General features: G+C 48.2%; 1 protein-coding gene across 1 annotated transcript; it reads left to right on the plus strand.

Moving 5' to 3' along the window:
- The first annotated feature begins 1,337 nt into the window (after nt 1–1,337).
- On the plus strand, nt 1,338–13,791 carry LOC140654332 (vitamin D3 hydroxylase-associated protein). Its single transcript, XM_072867516.1, has 15 exons — nt 1,338–1,547; nt 2,548–2,661; nt 3,005–3,148; nt 3,492–3,625; nt 3,956–4,162; nt 4,734–4,774; nt 5,402–5,526; nt 6,323–6,448; nt 7,802–7,899; nt 8,566–8,665; nt 9,236–9,279; nt 9,924–9,963; nt 12,212–12,320; nt 13,208–13,353; nt 13,663–13,791. Exons 1-15 carry the CDS (start codon nt 1,338–1,340, stop codon nt 13,789–13,791), a joined length of 1,767 nt encoding a protein of 588 aa, XP_072723617.1.
- Nucleotides 13,792–14,952: the final 1,161 nt, after the last annotated feature.

The raw sequence follows: 14,952 nt of genomic DNA on the forward strand, positions 1-14,952 counted from the left end.
GAGGAAGGTCAGTGTGAATGGCAGCACTGAAGCTTAAGGCTGGGACGGGGCAATGAAGACCACATCCCCACAGTCAGTGTGGAGAGGTTGGTGACATCCACATTGAGTTGTTTGGCTCTTTTTGCTGTCCATCCTGGCTGAAGAGGGAGGATCCTCCTCGCCTTTCCAGTCAGCAACCAATTTCTCCATGAGGTCTTGCTTCTTCCCTGAGCTCCCTCCCTGCTACCACAGGAATAATCCCACAGGACGTGTCTGTAACAGGCAAGGCAACATGATAGGAGCATGATCACTGGCTTTTGGTCCCCAAACAAGACATCTCCACCAGAGAGCAATGATTACCCTGGATGCAGCCTCCTTACAAGCTCTGCTACCCTGCTTCTTGGAGCACAGCCAGCATCTCTCCAGATATGGCAACGCTGCCTTGCATCTTGGCAATGAATTTTCAGAGACATCTCCTGTTCCTTCCCTGTAGGCTTGCAGACCTTTGAGGTTTGAGAGAAGTTTGATTTTTCAGTCCCTCCTTTCTGTACTCTTGGGCACAGTCCCATAGGTGGGGAGCACCCGTGGCAAGGGGCAGCTCCCGCGGCTGGCAAGGCTGCGTAGTCCAGCTCCTCTGCTTTGTGCTGGCTGGAAGACGGCTTAGAAACTGGAGAGCAGATAGGATACTGGATCCACCAGAGAGGATTTCCCAAAAGTGCTCATCCCCCTGATCTGGGTTGCCAAAATGCTTTTCAAAGGGGCTTGGCTTGAAAATGACACAGAGCTCATATTCCTTGAAGGTGTCCTCAGGTAGCTCCTTCCACATTGCCTTTCCAGAGTCACTGTGTCCTGCTTGCACCTTCATACTCTTGGTTCTCCTGAGCTCCGTCTTCTCCAATTTCACCCCCTGCACCAGGTTCCCCAGGACAAGCAGAGCTAGTTAATGGGCTTAAGGGCTAATTAATTATTAGATGTGGGTATAGTAGGGATAGCCCAGACCTGGGTTTTGCAGACATTCAGCTTTGTTAATCAGCTCTGTCCCCTGTGTGTAGCCGGGTGCAGCAGCAGCCAGTGGCTTGGGGAGACACGGCCTTGGGGGACATCCCCCCCCAAACCCAGTGTGAGCTGAGCGCACTGCTTTGCAGCCCAACCCACAATGCTTCTCCAGCAGGCAGACCCTTTCAAAGTCCACGGTCTAAAAATTCCATTCCTGGACTTTGTTAATGCAACTCTGCTTCAGAGCTCATCTCGCACAGCAGGCAATCGCGTAGTCTGCGTTCATCAGCCCTCCTTAGGAGAAGGTGGGAGACCCAGGTGTCTGTAGCTGGACCAGAACAGGAGGGACTGGGAGAGACATCATGACCCAGGAGCGACTGTGGCAGGTCCTAGATCCATCGTGGGGAGACCCTCGCACCCTCTCGGCTCTGCTCTGCAGTTCAGCTGCAGCCGTTGTGCTACTGAAATGGCTGGGACGTAGGCAGATCCAGCAGAAGATGGAGGAGGCGAGGAGGACACGGGATCTGGCCCTGGAGCGAATGGAGAAGGCAGCTCACAGGTTTAAGCAAGAGGTAATTTGGGGGGAAAGTGTGGGTGGGAGGAAGGGATTGTATTTTGGGTAACCAAAGAAACAGGGCAGTGCTGATCAATCCCTCTTTGAACAGTGGTTAGGGCATGTACACGTTTTGGATCATCACCAATTTTTTTTGCGAGTCACCACCCTCCATTGTCACAAAAAAACCTCCTGTAAAGACAGCATAAAGGAAGTGTTTCTTAATACAGACCTGTTGAGGGAATCTTGAGGATGAAAGATGGATCGGAGTTTGGGACCCTCTGAATCAGATTACCACCCCAGCCCTCCCGATGCCCTTTTCTCCTCATCCATCCTGACTGCCAAGCCTTTCCTCTCCCATGCTCCTTACCTCTGCCCCTCCACAGGGACCTGTCTGCCCCATCATCCTCACAGTACAGGGGTGGCTTCACATCCTTCCAACATCTGCACATCAGTGACCAAAAGCCATTTCCTCCTGCCCTTGCCCAAGTAAAGAAGCACTTGGATTTTAGGAGGTCAGGTCCTTGGATTTGGGATTTGTCTTAAACCTATAATAAATACCTACTGCTATTCTTTTCTTGGGGGGGAGTTTGAAAACAGCTCACATGCTTTTTTTTTTCCCATGTTAATGATAAATTTTGTAAAACTCTAGCTGGTTGAACTGCTATTCAACACATTGTCTACGAGTTAGAAGGGGGGTGAAGGCCTGCAGAGGAGTAAATAGAGACAGGTCAAACTTCTCTTACAGGTTCATGCAACTATCCAGTCAAGAAGGAGTTTTCTGCTTGTTTTGGTTCTGCTTTTATGAACTAAGACTCAGCAAATTCCCCGTCAGCAAATTCCCCACTCTGGCACACACAGTGCTGTGTGGGAGGTCTGCATTTCTACAGGGAATTAATCCTAAAATTCCCCATTCAAGGTCATTGCTGGGCAGATGTTAGAATCGGGTATTTGCAGCCTCAATACCAGCCTTTTCTGCCATTTTATTCTCTCTGCACCCAATTTCCTACCCTTTGCAGAACCCAGGCACCCAGACTGCACATGTCCTCTCGCTGACGATGGTGGAGCTGGTGGAGAAGCTGAAGGAGGGGTCCCTGTCCCTAGAAAGTGTCCTCTACTCCTACATGGGCAAAGTGAGTGATACCTCCAGCATGGGAGAGATGCTGCAGGGCTCTTCTGCAGTGGGGGCTTTCAAATTAAAAAACAGCTCATTTGCTGGGAGAACTGGCAATGCTGGGGATTACAATTTGTCAATACTGTGATGTCTGAAGGGTGGCTTTTGGGCAAATAAGTAGGACAGAGTTCTAGGGCAGAAAATCATCCCAGCAAGAAACATGTAAAGTTTATAGGTAAGGTCTGAATAATGAATGCTGGAGGTTTGAGGAGATGAATTTTCAGCTTGAAAACTCAATTTAAACACTGTTTCCTTCCTTCCGTCCATTCATGTGTCTTGCTGCTCTTCTCTGTTCTGGAGAGGCTTTGGAGGTGACTCGGGAGGTGAACTGCGTGATAGACTTCATTCATGGTTGTGAGGATCAGCTCCAGAAACTGAAAAAGCAGAAGGAGAAGGGGCTGCTCTATGGCATTCCCATCAGCATCAAGGACCACATTAACTGCAAGGTACGTCCCTAATTCCCCTGCCTCTTGGCCTGGGGCTGGGAAAAGGCCAGGATGTCCCATCCTCATCAGGAGTGGCTAAGAGTTCCCTCAGACAAGGATGTTCTGGACCAAATATTGTGGGACCAGCAAACCTGCCTTTCTTCTGATAAAAATTTTGTTTTCTGCAGAAATTTCTAACCTGCTCTGATCTGGTTTTCCCTGGTGTAGTCAGAGCCTGTTCTGCCTGTGAGAAAAGTTAGGTGGGAACTTTGTCACAGGAGGAATCAGGACTTATGTCTGTTATTGTCACAGCTCCAAACAGCATCTTTCCTGGTACCTAAAGAGCTTTGCTTCCCATCCCAAGGGCCACGTCTCCTCTGGAGGGATGGTGAAGTTTCTGGGCCAAGTGAAGGAAGACGACAGCGTCATCGTCCAGGTTCTAAAGAGCCAGGGGGCAATCCCCTTTGTGAAAACCAACATCCCACAGACGATGATAAAGTAATTGCATGTTCACCTTCATGAAAACGCTATGACATGTGACTCTTGCCATCTGAGAGATGGTGGGCCCACATGCACAAGCTCCCACCCTTGTCCAAGCTAATCATGCACGTTGAGTTAATTGCCTCCTCATTTCAATCTGAAATTATTTCTCTTATATTTGATGCCTCTTTTTTCTTAAATTCAGTTGTCCCAACAAATCTATTACATGCTGATTCTACCTGCTGGGATCAATTCCACACTCGTCCCTGCACGGATGCTCTGTGCCCTGTATTTATGGTTTGCAGAGACAGAAGTACATCACTGACCAGTTGATCTTCTTCTCCCCAGCTATGACTGCAGCAACCTCATCTTCGGCCAGACGCTGAACCCTCTCAACCCCCAGAAGAGCCCCGGGGGCTCCTCGGGAGGGGAGGGAGCTCTGATCGCAGGGGGAGGCTCCATCCTGGGCATTGGGTCGGATGTAGCTGGCAGCATCCGCCTGCCGTCCAGCTTCTGTGGGCTGTGCGGGCTCAAACCCACAGGCAACAGGATCAGGTACATCCCAACATCTGTCCTCTTCTTCCATCCACCGCGGAGACTCCAAAGTGTCCCCCATAGTGCATCAAACTTCACAATAGGGTCCGTGGTTTCCTCCAGGTTTAAGTTAGCACCCTAACCTGCCTGTTTCCTTGTGTCAGCTAGGGCTAAGGGCTCTATTAACGACACGTGATGACCTCCATCTGTTAACACAGCAACGACTTATTCAATTTTTAATAGCCCTGGCCAGGAAGCTGAAAGCAAATACTACAGGGTCATCTCCTTTTCAGATGCTTTCCAGCCCTTGCTTTGCTTGTACGAGTTTTCTATTTATCAGAGGTGCTTTGTTCACAGATGAGGAATTAGATGCACCAGGGAAAGGAGATGATAAAAACTGTCCCTAGCCCCTAGCAGCTTACAGACCATGGAAGTCTTCCTAGCCTAGAAAGTGTCAAGTCTTTGCAGGACCTTTTGCCCTCCTAGATGTTGACTGGGGGCAAATGGGAAGTCTGCAACTCAGCAACTCAGCATGGTGATCTGCCTTACAGTGAGAGCTGCTGCTAATCTGCTTCTCCCATTATGTTCCTAGCAAACTGGGTGTGGTTTCTCCTATCATAGGAATGGAATCAGGTAAGTCCATCCAGTTGACATGTTACTACTGTTAAACCTTTGCTTCTTACATCTCCTCCTACTGCTGAAATGCCAGCAAATGTGCTTGCTCAATTATGTGTCTTACGGCCAGCCAAAATCAGTGATCTATTAGACCAGGGCCTGCCTTGTGCTATTACCTTTTTGCACTATTTGTTCTGTTCTGGATGGTGGTAGGTGTTAGCTGAATCTGAGCAGAACTGAAGCAATACCCGTTCAGGCAATGCAATGCGTAGGAGTGAGAAATGTGAGATTTGCATCCCAAAGGCCTGGGATATTTCACTGGAGATGCTTCCAGGAGACTCTGCTGGCTTCAGCTGCTGCCAGGCGGTATTGCTGTCAGCAAGAAGGCTGCAGTCCTCGCTCCTCTTGATCAGGCCTTGTGCCTGCAGAAGGCTGGCCCAGAAGGTCAGTCTCAGTAGGTTGCTTCTGCTCTGAGACTTACAGATTGTCCCTGCTGGACCTCCTTGCTCACTTCTTGTGCATTACACTCGTTCCCCATTCCTCTTCCCTGGCCTGACTGAGACTCTTCCGTGCTGGGTCCCTACCAGTGACTATGACACAGCACCAGCCCATCTGCCTGCAGTGACAGGACCTTTGTGCTTGCAGTGACGGGGTCACTGGGGCCAATGGCGAGAGATGTGGACAGCCTGGCCCTCTGCATGAAGGCGCTGCTCTGCGAGGAGATGTTCCGGCTGGACCCCGCCGTGCCCCCCATCCCCTTTGATGAGGAGGTAAGGCTCAGAGGCAATCCCATGTCTCCATTTCCCCAGCAACAGAGTGAGATCTTGGGAGATTCCTACCTGGTTTCATGTCTCAAGATAGTGAAGGACCCAGGGAAGCAAGTGTCCTTCTGAACAGAGGACACCCAGCATGAGCAACCACAAGAAGCAGCCACACAACAGGGTTGGCAGACCCCTGTTGGCTTGCCCTGATGAGACCTGCCAGATACTGACCCCTTCCCTTCCCAGCAATATCCAAAACAAACTTGTTGGCTCCATCCTGCCCGATCCCTAAAGGAGCTGATTTCTACTGATCAGAGGAATTCACCCCTCACACCTTTAATTAGAGAGCCTGATGTAACAGTCACTGACCTAAGAAATCATTGCCCTTTGCCATTAGCTCTCTGCTTCTACCATCTGATCATGTCTTTCTGGCTCAGGTCCTAGGATCCTAGGACCTTTCAGTTGTCCCTGACACCCAGCCAATACAGACCAGTCGCTTACCCTAGAGGATCAGGCCCCTGAACTCTGTGCATAGCCAGGCATCCCAGGCATGGGGTCTGTACAGGTGCTATCACACCTGCTATCTCAAAGCTGGGACATGTTCACATGGCAGGAGGTGCTGTCAGAAAGACCATACCAAGGACCACTGCTGCAGACCTGTGTTCTGGACAACACTGCTTTCCACCAGCCCTATTGTTCCCATCATTCCTTCAACCCAGGAGACCTCAGTTGCTGCCTCCCTGAGCCCTAGAAATGGCCCAGTCTTATACGTCTCGCATGCAAGTGATGGCTCCCCTTCTCACAGGTTTACACCAGTTCAAAGCCACTTCGGATTGGGTATTATGAAGGAGATGGCTACTTCGAGCCCTCGCCCAGCATGAAACGGGCCATCCAGGAGACAAGAAAGCTCCTCCAGGATGCAGGGCATACGGTGGGTTTTCATGCCTGTGGTTGCCTGGAGCTATTATCCTGCTCCTTACAGAACTGGACGAGTCACTTCCCATCTCCGCTTTTGCTGCCCATAAAAAAGGAACCATCCCTCCCTGCTGCAAGGATCACAAAGAGGAAGGCAAATGCAACAGTTTGTTTCCCAAACCAAAGTGATCTTGCTTATATTCCTGGCCTAGCAAACAGGAGAATCACCTTCAGATATCTCCAAGTCACCCCTTTCCTAAAGCACTGTTTTTTCCATCATGTTTGGTGTTCCCATATGTTGTGGTTCAACTCCAGCCGGCAGCTAAGCCGCTCGCTCACTCCCCCCCAGTGGGGTGGAGGAGAGAATCAGAAGAGTAAAAGAAGTCAGAAAACTCGTGGGTTGAGATGAAGACAGTTCAATAGGTAAAGCAAAAGCTGCGCACGCAAGCAAAGCAAAACAAGGAATTCGTTCACTCCTTCCCATGGGCAGGCAGGTGTTCAGCCATCTCCAGGAAAGCAGGGCTCCATCACGCGTAACGGTTACTTGGGAAGACAAACACCATCACTTCGAATGTCCCCCCCTTCCTTCTTCTTCCCCAGCTTTATATACCAAGCATGACGCCATATGGTATGGAATAGCCCTTTGGTCAGCTGGGGTCAGCTGTCCCGGCCGTGTCCCCTCCCAGCTTCTTGTGCACCCCCAGCCTCCTCGCTGGTGGGGTGGGGTGAGGAGCAGAAAAGGCCTTGACGCTGTGTAAGCACTGCTCAGCAGTAACCAAAACATCTCTGTATGATCAACACTGTTTTCAGCACAAATCCAAACCATAGCCCCATACTAGCTACTATGAAGATAATGAACTCTATCCCAGCCAAAACCAGCACACCATAAATATAAAACTCACAACAGTTTCCATGACCCCTCAACTGTTGAACACAGTTTACAGATTTCTTGGTAGGTAAGTGGGAAGGGAGTTGGAGCAGTTGACCCCCTAGGGACCTCTTCTAGCCTAAATTATTCTGTGGTTCCACCAATGGGGATTTCTATATGGGAGCTCTTCCAATGATGCAAATTAATTACAAATATTTGGTGTTTTGAAGCCTCTCAAAATTCATCTCTGACATGTGGAGGAGTGGAGCCTGTGCCAGGTCACAATATGTGTTAATGCCTTGGAGATGGGAAAGGACAGCGGGCAGATGCTGCTAACCCAGGTCCCTTTGAAAATGGGGTCTTGCTGTCCTACAGCAGCAAGGAGGGCCTAAGCTTCCCACCACTTCCCACCCACCTCACTAGCGAGGCAGGGAGGTTCACAGAGGGCTCTATGAATCATTCATCTTTGTTGCCTCTTGAACGGGGGTGGTTTTCTTGCAGCTTGTTCCCTTTGCACCACCCAAGATTGACTATGTGGTAGATGAGCTGTTCACCAGAGGGATTTTCTCGGATGGTGCTGCTCACCTGGTGGACTGCTTGTGAGTAAAACCCCCATTTCAGTGTGGGCCATGAGACTTGGCATTGTATAGCCAGTGGTTGCATCCAGAGTGTTTATATTCTTGTGGGTGCAAACTGAATAATGAGCAGCAGAGGAGCAATTTCTGGAAGGATGAATTTAGCATGAGCAGCAGCTAGTTCACAAGAGCAGTTCACACACACGGGTAATGCGGTAGGGTGATGAGATACCATCTGTCAGCAGTGCTGTGGCAAGTGGGTTTATGTGTGTGATTAGTCCATGGCACGTGGCAAACATCACACATTACAGAACTTCCTCTGGAGGTGCAGTAGGTTAGCCCTGGCTAGTAGCCAAATACCCACACAGCTGCTCGCTCACTTCAAGGTGAAACATGCCCAGGGTTGTATGTGGCCCCACCGCTGCAAAGCACTCCAGAGCCTTTATGGCACTGACAACGTAGGCAGTAAAGTACTTATTTCTCTATAACTTTTGCAGTGAGCATTTACACCTCAGCATCTAAACCCCACACGAGCATCTCTTGTTCAGTGTTTCGGATTGAAACAGGCAGATTTCGTCTTCTAGCAACTCCCCTCTAAGACAAACCCTGCTTTGGAAACAGCACTGCTGCTGCTGTAGCTCTGGCACAGACGGCTTGTCCTGACTTCTCCTTCACTCTCTGCCCTTCCAGCAAAGGAGACATCGTGGATCCCAACCTGAAATCCCAGTTCAATACTTACAGGCTTCCTGCTCTGGTGAAAAGGATCTTGGCTATCATTTTGAAACCCATAGTAAGTGTGTGGACGTGTCTCATCTGTGTTACAGGAAATCTGCAAGGTGGGGAATTTTCCGCCTGCAGGGAGGTAGGCTGGTCCCCTCTGGGAGTGCTTTGCTGCTTCATGTTAAGGGCTTGATGAACTTTATAGTGAAATACAGTTAAATACACTTAGTCCCTAAACCCAGGCTGAACTTATCAAGTGGGTCTGACAGCCTTTTGTGGGAGTTTTGCATGGGAAGGTCAAAATATGATCCGTTCTCAGGAAACCATGAGCCATACAGCTCATCCAGCAATGGGCTCCAAGAGAATCGATATCACTAGCAAGGATCTAAACAGCATCCCCACATCCAGAAGATGCTCTCCAGAGCTAGCAGTGTGGTCTAGAGCCTTATTGGCACAGGTTGTGGTGATTAAATGTATAAATTAATATGGGAGTAAAACCACTTTGCTGGAAACCATACCTGTTCTTCAGAGCCACTTCTGCTAGGACAAGAAGTGTGCCCAAAATGCAATCACATGGTAGCCAGCTATTTCAGCTGCATTGTTGTTGACTAATCCCAAGTTTTTCTCTTCCCTCCAAAAGTACCCACGAATTGCTCGGGATCTCAGCGCTCTCTGTGGAGTGGGGTAAGATGCACTGAAGTAGCTCTAGAGAAAGGGGATGCACATGGATGTGTCCACCGGTTCATGCAGGTAGACACCAGCTCGCTGTGCAAAGCCCTGTCACAGGGCTGTGCAGCACAGGCGGAGCCAGATGAATATGTGCTGGCTTAGCACAGTGTTATCCAGGGCTATGCAGCCAGAGATTACTTTAAGAACTCAAGAATCCTCATCATGGCAGGGCTAGGATGTCTCCATGGAGATCAGCACAGAGAGATACCAGCTACTTTCCCCATCAAGTGGATTCTGGTACCCAGAGCATCATGTGTCAAGTTAATGCAGAGGTCTCTGCATGCAGGTGCAGTGTGGTGTGAAGTACCTGCCCCTCCAAGAGAGACAGAGACACACCAAACTGGGAGCAAGTGAATTTAGAAGACTGCCATGATCTTTGTCTAGGTGCCAGGGCACCTAGACATGGTGGCATGCTTTTAACGTAAGCTCTTTTAATGTACCTGTAAGCATGTGTGAACTCAGGGGAATCAGTTGGGTGATACTATAGCTTGTTCCCAGAAGGGTCATGCAGTTTCCATAACAATGGGCTGTCTGTGCATTTTGTTAATTGTTTTCTGTTGCCACAGTCCCAAAGCGGATTAATTCTACCACCTTTCCAGGTCTGCCAAAAACCTCTGGGATCAGCATGGAGCAGTGGCGGTAATGTGATTTTTCTTTTTCTTTTTCTTTTTCTTTTTCTTTTTCTTTTTCTTTTTCTTTTTCTTTTTCTTTTTCTTTTTCTTTTTCTTTTTCTTTTTCTTTTTCTTTTTCTTTTTCTTTTTCTTTACTAAATATAGCAAGAGATCCCTAAAGTTTCTAAGCAATTGCTTTGAGGTCTGTGATGGATTCGGGGTTGGAAATGGATCCTGTGGAAATAAAGCAGCTAGGCTTTTCTTTGAAAGTCAAGCTTTGCAAGAAGTGATAAGAGCTCAAGGCAATAGATGTTCATGTGGAGGTCTCTACTTACTGGAGGATGGGGAAGAAAGATTATCCTTTGCTCTGCATTTTCTAAGCAGAAATTGCATAAGAATGGCCACTAAAGATGAGGCTTCATTTTTTCTTCTTTCTGTCTCTTGGTGCAAATCATTTCAGACATTAGGTGCTACTGTCACGAGCTAAGACCGTGCTTGAACTATCAAGCAGAGACCTTAGGAGTCAAAAATTGTGGTTGTGACCTCTTTGGCTTAGGTGGATTTCATATGAACTCATTTGGGATCAGGAACACAGGACAGGAAGCGTTCTCCTGGACAACTGAGTCCAGTGGAGCCCACAAACTGATCAGGTTCCTCTTTAAAACCAGTTGAGTTTTATGCTTGCATTTGTTTTTATTGGCCGGCTCCGGTCCTCCCTGCTCTGATGGTTGGAAACCTTCACATTTCCCGTGCTGTTTATTCATTTCCAGTTTATCCTCATTTTATTCCTGCCCTTGAGCTTAAATAGCACCTCTCCTCTCTGGCATTTCCCACTGCCTTCCTCGTCCTTCATCTATTTATAGAGAGCAATTGTATCCCCTTTCAGCTGGTGTTTTGCAAGGCTGAAGAAGCTGAGCTGCTTTGGTGTCGTCCCACAAGGCAGGATCTGTTTTCCCTGGGACACGCTCGCAACCCTCCCCGAGAAGAAACGTGCCCCCAGCCTGCACCACGCGGCCTCCATCAGTGCCAGTCACTCGATGGACATGCACGCTCACTTGCAGCAGGTCTGACAGATTATAGGGCAGAGGAAAACCTCCTACAAACCTGCCTGGTCACTGGGCGGATGGGAGTGTTTGGAAGGAAATGGGTTTGGGGTTTTTTTTTAGGTGAAAACAGATTCCTCTCCCCCAGCAAAAAAACCCGACCAAAAAGAAAACTCTTAAAAAGGTCTGTTGGCCTCAGAGATATTTTGAATTGTTTTTCTTCAGTGAAACCATATTCACATTTTTTTCATCTACTGCAAACAAGAGCCGATTCAAAACTTTTGGCTAGCGACCAGCTTTTCTCTCAGAAAAAAAATCAGGTTAGCTACACTGACTGTATTTCCTGAAAACCCATCTCATTTGTTGAACTTTCAGCAGGAAGGATCTCAGACTGCAGATGGAAATTGAAGTCAGACTGAAAAATAGCGTTGTGGCTGGGGCTTTCGTGCGAGTTGTGCAAGACCCTTGTACAGAAAACTTGGAGTGAGAGAGTTGTGCAGAACAGGGGCTGGACCATGGGACAAATGTGTCCCTGTAACCAGAATATGGCTGCAGAAGCAGCCATACTGTGGTCCATCCATGTCTATTTACTAAGACAAAGTGGAGCAGCTCTTTGAGGATGGATTCATTCATTGCCTGATGTTCAGCAAAGCTGTGGTAAACCAGACTACCAATCTAGATCTCTCTTGGATCTACAGTACAAGCCTGAATCTGTGCCTCCTGCATTGTTGGGGGGAGACCCTGGGCTTGCCTAGCTGCCTCTTGCTGCTTGTTTTTCTTTCCTCTATCCTGATGCAGAATGAAAGAAGGTTTTGTGAAAATATTTTGAATTCATGTGTTCCAGATTCTTCTACCAAAATCACCAAAGCTTTTAGGAAATTTGACTTTTTAGTCAGCTAGACATAATTCTTCAAACTATTGTTGATCTCCATTCAATAAAATTCAAAGACAAAACTGTTCAGAGGAAGGATTGGGTTAATACTCAAAGAAATCAACTCTGAAATGCCCACCTAGCATTAATGTCAAGGTCTGGGCAGCACATGGTATTCTGTCAGGAAACCTAAGGGTGGAAGAACAAAATCTTTTGGCTCTTTGAAAGCACAGCTCAGATTTTATTTGATTTTTCAGTTGTATCCAGGAAGGTTTTTTTTCCTCCTTTTCCCATGCTGTAGGCATTGATCTGCCACTGCTGTCCAACAGGCAGTTTGTAATCTCCTCTGTCTTTCCTTCTAGGCTTACCGCACTGAATTCATTGCTAAATGGAGGAAGCTAAGACTGGATGTGATTCTTTGTCCTGCCCTGGGGCCAGCCTTTAACCATGGCTACGCTGGGAAGCTATTTGGTAATCATCTCCATTGGGGTGTCTCTGGATGCATCCATGGTGGTGTTTGCGGACAGATCTGGAGCAAGATATTTTGGTCTCTTGGACATTTCCCAAACCATGTGCAGTGCTTCCCCTCTGGGGAAGAAAGCAAAGGAGAGGTCTCCTCTGGGTGGGTCTCCTCATGCCCCCACCTCATCTGAGGTGCAGGTGTTTGGATTATTATGGGGCAGCAATTAGTGGCACATCTGTCCCAGTCATTCATGGGTGAGTTTCCCCTGCATCATCTGTCCTGTACAAAGTCCAAGAGCTACTCTTGCAGCAGAGAGTGGCTGTGAGGATAGTTGTCAGAGGGGTGGTAGACCTTAGTACAAGGCCAGGCTCTTCTGAATGTGGCCATCTTACATTTCTCAAGACTTTTCAAATAGCAGAAAGGCTCATTGCCTGTGACTTGCAGAAAAAGGAAATTTTTAATAGCTTCCAGCAAACAGGCAGGGTCCTCCATCTCTCTAGCAATGGCTCTTTGGGATCCAAAATCCCCAAGACGGTGTTACAGAACTGGACATCTGGATTACTTGAAAAGATAGCTGGGATTTTTCCCTGGGGTATGGGAGACATAGATGCAGCCTCTGAATCAGATCAAATACTCGTATCTGTCTCTCCCAGAGCAGGTCTAACCTCCACGCAACTGACAGGTGAAGGCATGGGTCTGTCTCTGGTCTCAGCAGCCACGTGGCCCTCAAACCTCTCCATCAAAAGTCCCTTTGAATGCAGCATGTTTTCATGGTCTCTTCAGGTCCAGCAACTCCAGTCTACAATTCCTGCAATCCAAATTATCATCTGAAAGTCATCGCTGGCCCAGCACACTAAATTTTGCCATTTTGCATGCTCTGTGTGATCTTTTCCAGCTGCGACCTCCTATACCAATTTATACAATGTCTTAAACTTCCCTGCTGGGGTGGTGCCGGTCAGCACGGTCACAAGAGCCGACGAAGAAGAACTGAAGCATTATGAAGGGCACTACGGAGACCCTTGGGATAAGAGGCTGAAAGAGGTCAGCGGGAAAAGAGCTTAAGTCTTAGCAGAAGGTTACGACTGGCACAGTGACACCTCTGGCACATTGCCCCAAGGCTTGTCTACATCTCCTGATGAGAGTGGGAGTGTGTTTAGTAATGCAGTTTGCATACACCACATTACTACCCTGCATGTGGTGCAGCTAGGCTGGTGTACATCAGCCTGACAACTGTCCCCTTACATGTCTTCCTTTGTCTTCTCTTCCTATAATGTCAAAAGACAGCGTTCTCTCTTGTGCCTCCCCAGGTGCTCTGGTGCTGTGACTCAGCACCATGCTTAATTTTTTCAGGCTGTGGAAGGAGCCGTGGGGCTACCAGTGGCCGTCCAATGCGTGGCTCTGCCATGGCAGGAAGAGCTGTGCCTTCGCTTCATGAAGGAGGTGGAGACACTTGCCCACGGCACGAAGAGAAATGTGTAATTTCTGGGAACCTGTCTTCACTATGATGACTTTTCATTCCCTGCCCTTCAGTCCAGCCACCTTCTACCTGATGCACAAAGCAAAGTAGATAGCGACCTGCAGACTCTGAACTACCGTTTCAATAAACTGGCAATAAATGCTGTTTTAAAAGTCGGCAAAAATCTCATCTCCGTCCAAATTGTCCTTGTTAGAGTTAAATTGAGTCAAAAAAACAAAAGAAAGGAATAAGAGTTAATGCTGGACCAAAGGAGTCCAATAACTATAGTGTAATGACATCTGTTGCATGATATGAGACCAAAGAGCTGTTTACCCCAATATTTTACTTCGAACAGTGGGCAGGAGCAGATGTTTGTGGCAGAGTATAACCTAGTAAGTGCAGGATTCCCTCTCTGGCTGTGCCGTTGGTGGCTAAGAGACTTTTTGGCAAAGACTTGCAGTCAACCCATCATTTTTAATAGCTGCCAAGAAAGCTCTCCTTCACGAGCTTGTTGGGCCCCTCCCTGAAGTCATTTACTCTCTTGATCTCCACACCATCCGGTGGCAGTGGGCTCTGCAGTTTAATTCTGCAGCGAGTAGTAGAAAGCTTAATTTTCTTTGTTTAAGCATAAGCTGTGAGAAATGGTAACTGGTCTGGCTTCACTCCTTCGCTTCACTCTGTGTCTTCCAGTTAGGCAATGGGAAAAGAAGGTTGGGGATTTTTTTATTGCCTATAAGCACTTGAGGGAAGACTGTGGCTGTGGAACACTGAGTTTAAGTATTTCTGTGGCTACATTTAGACCATTTACACTGTTTGGTGCTTCCAGCCTCACTGTGACAATTGTGTGCTGTTTCTCCACCCATCCTTCACTCTCAAGGTGGAGGAAGAGGCTGGAAAGGAAGGTGGGAGTGATGGAGGAGACCGAAATGCTTTGAATAAGCAAGCGTGCCTTGAAACAAGGCGTCAACGTTAGCAACGATCTGTGCCTTCTCCAAGCCTGCATCTCTCTCCAGGCACCGGGGCTGCAGGTATTTCCCCAACAGAGGGAGAGAGCCACAGGGCCAAGGGGCGACATTTATTTATCTGTTATTTATCTGTCTCCCTGGGGCTGCGCAGGGATGCTGCAGTCATCCAGCAGCCTCATGTGGTCACAAGCAGGTCTGAGTCACAGAGTGAGTCCTGGC

The sequence above is a fragment of the Ciconia boyciana genome, chromosome 7 (assembly GCF_034638445.1).
Source record: "Ciconia boyciana chromosome 7, ASM3463844v1, whole genome shotgun sequence".
NCBI lineage: Eukaryota > Metazoa > Chordata > Aves > Ciconiiformes > Ciconiidae > Ciconia > Ciconia boyciana.